Source organism: Vulpes lagopus, chromosome 18, assembly GCF_018345385.1.
Source record: "Vulpes lagopus strain Blue_001 chromosome 18, ASM1834538v1, whole genome shotgun sequence".
NCBI lineage: Eukaryota > Metazoa > Chordata > Mammalia > Carnivora > Canidae > Vulpes > Vulpes lagopus.
In genome coordinates, this window is record NC_054841.1 from 16,503,361 (window position 1) to 16,511,254 (window position 7,894).

The following is a 7,894-nucleotide window of genomic DNA, read 5'->3' on the forward strand; positions in this document are numbered from 1 at the left end:
TAAAAAAAATAATATAGGGGATCCCTGGGTAGCGCAGTGGTTTGGTGCCTACCTTTGGCCCAGGGCGCGATCCTGGAGACCTGGGATCCAATCCCACATTGGGCTCCCGGTGCATGGAGCCTGCTCCTCCCTCTGCCTGTGTCTCTGCCTCTCTCTCTCTCTCTCTCTGTGACTATCATAAATAAATAAAGAAAAAAAATATTTAAAAAAAAAATAATATAGGTGTTGATCTGACAGGGTTAGGAAGTATGGTCTGGGCTAACTGGTGGTAAGTGAATACCATCATCAAGCAAATGTGTAAGCCAACTTGGCTGAGGTGGGAACAAAGTAAAACTAAATTCAGTCTAACTTCTAGCTTGATTCGCACATCTTTTTTTTTAAGATTTTATTTATTAGGGTACCTGAGTGACTCAGCGGTTGAGCATCTGCCTTTGGCTCAGGTTGTGATCCCAGGGTCCTGGGACTGAGTCCCACATCGGGCTCCCTGCATGGAGCCTGCTTCTCCCTCTGCCTGTGTCTCTGCCTCTCTCTCTGTGTCTCTCATGAATAAATAAATAAATAATTTTTTAAAAAATCTTCAAAAAAAATTTTTTTTAGTTAGTTAAGAGAGAGCACGAGCAGAAAGGAGGGACAGAAGGAAAGGAAGAAGCAGACTCCCCGCCAAGCAGGGAGCCTGACATGGGACTCAGTCCCAGGACCCTGGGATCATGACCTGAGTCAAAGGCAAATGCTTAACCAACTGAACCACCCAGGCGCCCCTGATTCTCAAATCTAATATCACACATGTGATGTCTTGTCATAGAAGTTTCTGGAGGACAACATCAAAGAGGGTTCATATAGTCTGTGTGGGGTGAACTAACCCCTTTACTGATCCTAAGAAGCCAGCAACAGTACCCAGGAAGGAGTGATCTCTGCCAGGAGGAAGACCTCTGGTGATCATTTGGATCAGCTTCGTGGAATAAAAACACAAGGGAATGTTGGTTTTTAGAAGTTAAAAGTTTTTCTGCCTTTCTCTCCTACCTCACTCCACCTCTAAAGAGAAGGCATGGTGCCAGGGTATGGTATGGCGGGAGAACATTTTATTAGGATAAATATGCCTCTCAAGGGATTCTATCTTTTAGAAGACATTGCCTTCCATCCCTAAGAACCTGAAGTTAGGTTGACCTAGCGCCCATTCCCTCTTGGGAAAAGGACCAGGCACCAGTTTCTGACCCTCCTTCCAGATGCCCTGGCTTTCCTGAGGCTGCTTGCTTCTCAGCAAAGATTGGGTCACCTCTCTCAGTCTTCACTAGGCAGACAAGGGAGGTAGCAGGGGAGAAACTATTGGAGTGTGAGGCTAAAAACCAACAAAGAATATAGTATTCTTTTGCAGGTCACTGCCCACTGTGTGTCCATTTCCCTCAGGCTTTCACTGGGTGGGGGCAGCTTGCCACCTCCATGTTCTTAATAGGAATTCCTGCTCCTTCTCTCAATTAATCTAATCAGTTGTATCTCTTTTGATGCTCTTCTCAGATAAGGTGGCCTTGCAGTCAGGACAACAACAACAAAAATAATAGAAATGCTTCCCTGTAGTCATCTTCCTTATGTCCCCACCCCAAGTCAGAGCAGAAGACCCAGGACTGCCCCCATCTAAGGACCACACTGGTCCGACCCTGCCTGACCTCCCTACTCCCCACATCCCTTCCTGAAAACCAAAGCACTTCCAAGTCTCTACTAGAAAGGCTCTTGCTGTCTTTTGGGGTTTCTGTTTAGTTGTAGTAAAGTACACATAACATTTACCAACTTAACCATTTTTAAGTAGACAATTCAGTAGTTAAGTACAATTTCATTATTGTGCAACCATCACCACCATGCATCTCCAGAACTCTTTTCATCTTGCAAAACTGAAGCTCGATATCTATTAAACAACTCCCTATTTCCTTCCTCGCCCTAGCCCCTGGCAACCACAATTCTAACTTTATATGAATTTGACTATTCTATGTACATCATATAAATGGAATCATGTATTATTGGCCTTTCTGTAACTGGCTTCTTTCATTTAGGATTAATGTCAATATTCACCCATCTTGTAGCATATATCAGAACTGCCTACCTTTTTAAGGCTGCATAATCATTTACTGTATGTATCTACCACATTTTATTTATCCACTCACCTGTTTGGTAGACTTGGGTTGTTTCTACCTTTTGGCTATTGTGAATAATGCTGCTATATACATCAATGTACAAATATCGCTTTGAGATTCTGCTTTCAATTCTTTTGGATCTATATCTAGAAGTGGGATTGCTGGATCATTATGTTAATTCTACTTTAAATTTTTTGAAGGAATGCCATTCTGTTTTATATAATGGCTGCGCCATTTTACCCTTCGGCCCATAGTGCACATGGGTTTCAATTTCTCTACATCTCTGCCAATACTTGTCTGAGTCTTTATCATTTTTTGTCTATTCTATGAAACAGAATTAAAAACAGCTTCATTTTAAAAGGAATTTTCCTGTTTTCAAAGCAAAAATATGGCAAATAAGTATGGCTAGTATTTAATTAGCCTCAACTATGTGTCTGGCACTTTATATGCATTATCTTAGTTAATGATCTCAACAACTCTATGATGAAGAATGAGATGAAAGTGATTACCTAAAGGCAACACAGTATATGGTAAAGAGGATTTTATTTATTTTTTTTAATAATTTATTTATTTATTCATAGAGACAGAGAGAGAGAGAGAGAGAGACAGAGGCAGAGACACAGGCAGAGGGAGAAGCAGGCTCCACGCAGGGAGCCCAATGTGGAACTCGATCCCAGGTCTCCAGGATCATGCCCTAGGCTTCAGGCAGTGCTAAACCGCTGCGCCACCGGGACTGCCCGGTAAAGAGGATTTTAAATCCAGAATTTCAGAGCCCACACATCTAACCATCTTACTGCATTTCTTCTTTTTCGATATTTCTTACCTCAGCTGCAGTAAATTTTTCCCTTGGCCCAGCTGTAATCCACAGTTTCACTCCAATTAGCTTTTCAGATGTGATTTCATCTTTTAAGCTAGAAATATGATTTTAAAAGTTAGATCCATAATTTAAGCCAATTTATGAATTATTTTAGTCTCTAGACTATATGGAACCATAGGCCACAGAGACCCAGAAATGAAGAAATTTAGAGGTACCTGGTGCAGCCTCTCTCCCAAAGTGAGAATCCCCTCTATTGGCTTATCCTAGATCATCCTCTGCTCAAATACTTCCTATAGGCCAAGATGACCAAATTAAACCATCCAAGAGTACAGAGTCCTCCAACTACTAATTCAATCAGCTCTGCCAATTAGCTGGTATGATTACATATCCTTACCCATTGAGAATAACCAGTTACACACACAAAGACAGAGGTATTCTCATCTTTCCTGTCCCTAAACTGAAGTACTGACCAGGTTAAAATAGGGAGAAAGACTCTAACCTCTTAAAAAGTTGTTTATGAGGGCGCCGGGGTACTCAGTCAGTTAAGCCTCTGCGTTCAGCGGGGTCATGATCTCAGGGTCCTGAGATCGAGCCCAGGGGAGCCTGCTTCTCCTTCTCCTCCTTCCCCCTGTTCATGCTCTCTCTCTCAAATAAACAAAATCTTATTTTAAAAAAAGCTATAGGGCAGCCCCGGTGGTGCAGCGGTTTAGCGCCGCCTGAAGCCCGGGGTGTGATCCTGGAGATCCGGGATCGAGTCCCACGTCGGGCTTCCTGCATGGAGCCTGCTTCTCCCTCTACCTGTGTCTCTGCCTCTCTCTCGCTCTCTCTGAATAAATAAATAAATAAATCTTAAAAAAAATAAAATTAAATTAAAATAAAAATAAAATTAAAATCAAAAAAGCTATATATGTATAATTAGGATACTTTTTTGATTTATTATGTGAGAGACAACTTAATATGCTAATTGCCAATTTTCAAAAGAGATGTTTTTATAATCATTGAGTCATTTTTGAACAATCTTTAAATTGAACTCCTCCTACCTAATAATCACTTACATAAGAAAATAAAGACTTTCCAATATTACCAGCAGGTTATTATTATCATTATTCAGAAGGGAAAACAAATACATGGTCACCTCTGAATCTTCCAATTACTCCGAAGTCTTTTCTGCATGGATTTATAGCCATTGTTGGTGGTGAATACTTCTTTCTTATATGCATTGAAAAGAATGGTGCTCCGAAGCTCTTTCTCCATGGTTACCTTATGGGGAAAAGAAAGCATCAAAAAAAAAAAGAAACAATAAAAAATATTACAAAAGACCCTAAATGGAATAAATACTCTTCTAATTTATCAAGAGAGGGCATACAGCTGCAACCTAACTATGAAAACCCTACGATTCTCAAAGGTTGAGAATGAAATGCATAATCACAGCTACAGAAACATAAGGCTAACTCTGGCTTTTGGCTCATTTCTTGTCCCGGCCTTCCCACCAACCGGTTCTCACAACCCTACCTGGCCATCACCCAACCTTTATGCCCTTAGACCATGCTTCCCACTTGATTTCTCACTGCTAACTACTATTAAGTGTGGGGTATATAGTCTTCTAGATTTTTTATACATATGTTAACTTAAAAATTTTTTATGATATAGGATCCTATCATTTGCACTATTCTGCAATAAATTTTTTTCACCTAACCTTCTATCTTTCCATGTCAGAACATATGCATCTACCACGTTTTTAATTTTTTATTTATTTATGATAGTCGCACAGAGAGAGAGGCAGAGACACAGGCAGAGGGAGAAGCAGGCTCCATGCACCAGGAGCCTGACGCGGGATTCGATCCCAGGTCTCCAGGATCCCGCCCTGGGCCAAAGGCAGGTGCTAAACCGCTGCACCACCCAGGGATCCCTCTACCACGTTTTTAAAAAGTGCTGCACAAATTGCATTTATGGATGTACCATAATTTAACCAGTTGTATAGATGAGCATTTTTTCCTCAAAATTTTTGTTAGGAAAACAATGCTACAAACATCATTCTTAAGCATGATGTTTTTCTGCACCTTCCATATTTGTAGAATAAATTCCTACCTGATGAATGGCTAAGTAAATTATTTTCAAATTGCCCTCCAAAAATTGTATTTTTTACTTCCATAACATTAGTCATAACACTAATGCATTTGTTTCCATATAATCCTATTTCCAATCCTTTTCATCTTTACTAATAAAATAGGCACCAAAAAAAAAAAAAAAAAACAAAACAAAACAACCCAGGCCCTCACTGTTTTAATTTGCACTTTCAAATCACTAAGATAGCCATCTTTCACTACGCATATTGGCCACTTTTATTTCCTCTGATTTTCTTGCTCATGTTCTGTTAGTTTTTCCATTGGGTTGAATATTTTTCTAACTGATCATTAAATACTTTCATAAATGAACTTGTCTTTAGACTTAACTTCGAGTAGCTTTTTGGGTTTGGTTTGGTGGAATTTTGCAGGACATACAGGTTTTAAATTTTACAGAGTCAAAAGTATTAATCTTTTCCTTCCTGGCTTCTGGATTGCATGACATATTTACAAGAGTTTTTCCTGTGCTAAATTACAAATACATACAACAATGCTTTCTTCTAGTACTTTGTTATGTTAGTTTTTAAGATTTAAATTTTGACCTATTTGGAATTTGTTTTGGTGATCAAAATGGGTTTCATTATTGTTTTTTTGTTTTTTAATTACTAACAAAATCTGCCTGACACCAAACCACCTTGTCGATGATGATGTGTAATACCACCTTGACTACATAAAAAAAAAAAAATCCTTATAAGCATTTGTATTTGCATCTATTCTGAATTACATTACATTCTCTTTTTTAAAAAATATTTTATGGAATCCCTGGGTGGCGCAGCGGTTTGGCACCTGCCTTTGGCCCAGGGCGTGATCCTGGAGACCCGGGATCGAATCCCACGTCGGGCTCCCGGTGCATGGAGCCTGCTTCTCCCTCTACCTGTGTCTCTGCCTCTCTCTCTCTCTGTGACTATCATAAATAAATAAAAATTTAAAAATATATATATATATATTTTATTTATGTATTCATGAGAGACACAGAGAGAGGGGCAGAGAGAGAAGCGGACTCCCTGCAGGGAGCCTGATGTGGGACTCGATCCCAGGCCCCAGGATCATGACCTGAGCCAAAGGCAGCCGCTCAACCACTGAGCCACTCAGGCGTCCCTGAATTCCATTACATTCTATCTGCATGTAAGCTCCATACTATTTTAATTATTGAAGCTTTATAATATGTTATACTATCTGGTGGTGCTGCAGAGCTAATCCTCTTTATTACCCTTACTTATTAGAATTTTCTGCCTAGTCTCATATATTTTTTTATTCCAGTTGAACTTGAAAATCACTTTGTCAGCTTAAAAAAAAAATAAAAAAGCTAATGATCACAACACCACCATCTTTTCACGTTCCAACCATCCATGCATACGCTTGTCTTCCCAGTGTGTATATACAATACTGTATCCAGCCTTTCCCAGTTTCCTGAAAGAAAAGTCCTCATGGTCAGGTCAGTGGTTGCACGCCCTATAGCGTGGTTGTGCCATAATAAACTCAACCACCGCCTTTATGGGCATCTTTTCAATGCTTTTGCCATCACAGACACACTGGAATTTACAAACTTTTGCTTTTGCCGTTATTTTTGCTGTAGGACAAATTCCAAGAAGCAGGATTCCTAGGAAAAGGGGATGAGACTAAGATGTTAGGATTCCTGGTCCAATGTTCTTTCATGACTAAAACTCCGCCCAGTCGCAGGCGGCTTTGAACCCAGTGTGAGGCTCGGGATCCGGGCCTGTATCGGCGGCCCCAGTTTACCCCAGCGGACCTTGATTTTCCACAAGACTGGCCCGGAGGCCCAAGGAACAGGCCTGCGAGCGCCTCGCCAGCTCCCAGGCCGCCCCGACGACCCGGCCGGCTCATCACAGTCGAAGCCCCTCTTACCTGAGGCCCAGCGACCACCATCTTCACCCGGCGCCGCCCAGCATCCCGCGGCCAGACATCCAAGGTCTCTTAGCTACGGCGCAGGCGAGGCGGTGCGTCGGGCCGGCGCGCACTGGGCGCTGGACCCACCCCCGGAGCAACGTGATGACGACACAACAGAAGACGTCATTCTGCCTTGGGCGCCCGGGGCTTGGGGGGCGGTAGGCGGGGCTAACCCGGGGCTGTACCACTATGTCGGATAAGGGGTAAATCCAAACAGAATATGAATTAACTCTATGCCAAAGACAAGCCCGTATTGCTTCGTCCTTAATATCAAGTATTATTAAAGACTAATAAGAATGGTAGGACCCTAGGGCCCAAACTTCGCTCCACCCCGAGGGAGAAGAGCGGAGGCTTCCGGTGGGGGTGGGGGACGCCCCAGCCTCGACCCCAAGAGCGCAGGCGCAGGCGTAGGCGTAGAGCGGTGGGGCGAACGGGGGGGAGGGGAAGAGCGGAGAGGCGCAGGCGCAGAGCGGCGGGGCGAACGGGGGGGAGGGGAGAGAACGGAGGGGCGCAGGGGCAGGCGCAGGCGCAGACGTAGAGCGGCGGGGAGAACGGGGGAAGAACGAGGGGGAAGAACGGGGGGCGGAGCCTTGCGGGTGGGACCGGCTGGACGTGTCCGGACTCCCGACCCGCGTGTGCAGCTCCGCGCCTTGTGTAGAAGGGATTCGGCGTCTCGGAAGCGCTGGTACCCACAAACAGGCCTCCCTTCGCTCCAGGGGAGCGCCCTGCCTGCTCTGAGAGCCTGCGGACCGCAGTGCCACTCCCTCGCCCCCTTCAAACCCAGGAGCAGACCCATCCGGCAGTGCGGGTTTACACCTCGGTTTGTTCCAATCTTCAACACGGACACGGTAGTAGGAGTTTTAGGAGCTTGAAACACACAACTCTTGCTACCTGTACACAACTCCTGTCATTGCAAAGCTGAA

The 7,894-nt window shown here is 43.4% G+C and overlaps 1 protein-coding gene across 4 annotated transcripts in view; it reads right to left on the minus strand.

Moving 5' to 3' along the window:
- The window catches only part of IFT52 (intraflagellar transport 52), a 38,669-nt gene extending 31,586 nt beyond the window's left edge, over positions 1 to 7,083 (minus strand). For 2 of the 4 annotated variants that reach the window (XM_041732668.1, XM_041732667.1), the window contains exons 1-3: positions 6,930 to 7,083; positions 4,076 to 4,200; positions 2,947 to 3,034 (exon numbers count right to left, since the gene is read on the minus strand). In XM_041732668.1, coding sequence (XP_041588602.1) covers positions 2,947 to 3,034; positions 4,076 to 4,200; positions 6,930 to 6,950 — 234 coding nt within the window. In that variant the 5' untranslated portion in view covers positions 6,951 to 7,083. Of the gene's footprint in view, positions 1 to 52; positions 109 to 2,946; positions 3,035 to 4,075; positions 4,201 to 6,929 lie in introns of those variants that run through there. The other 2 variants (XM_041732670.1, XM_041732671.1) reach the window with 2 other exon arrangements.
- Between the last annotated feature and the right edge of the window lie 811 nt (positions 7,084 to 7,894).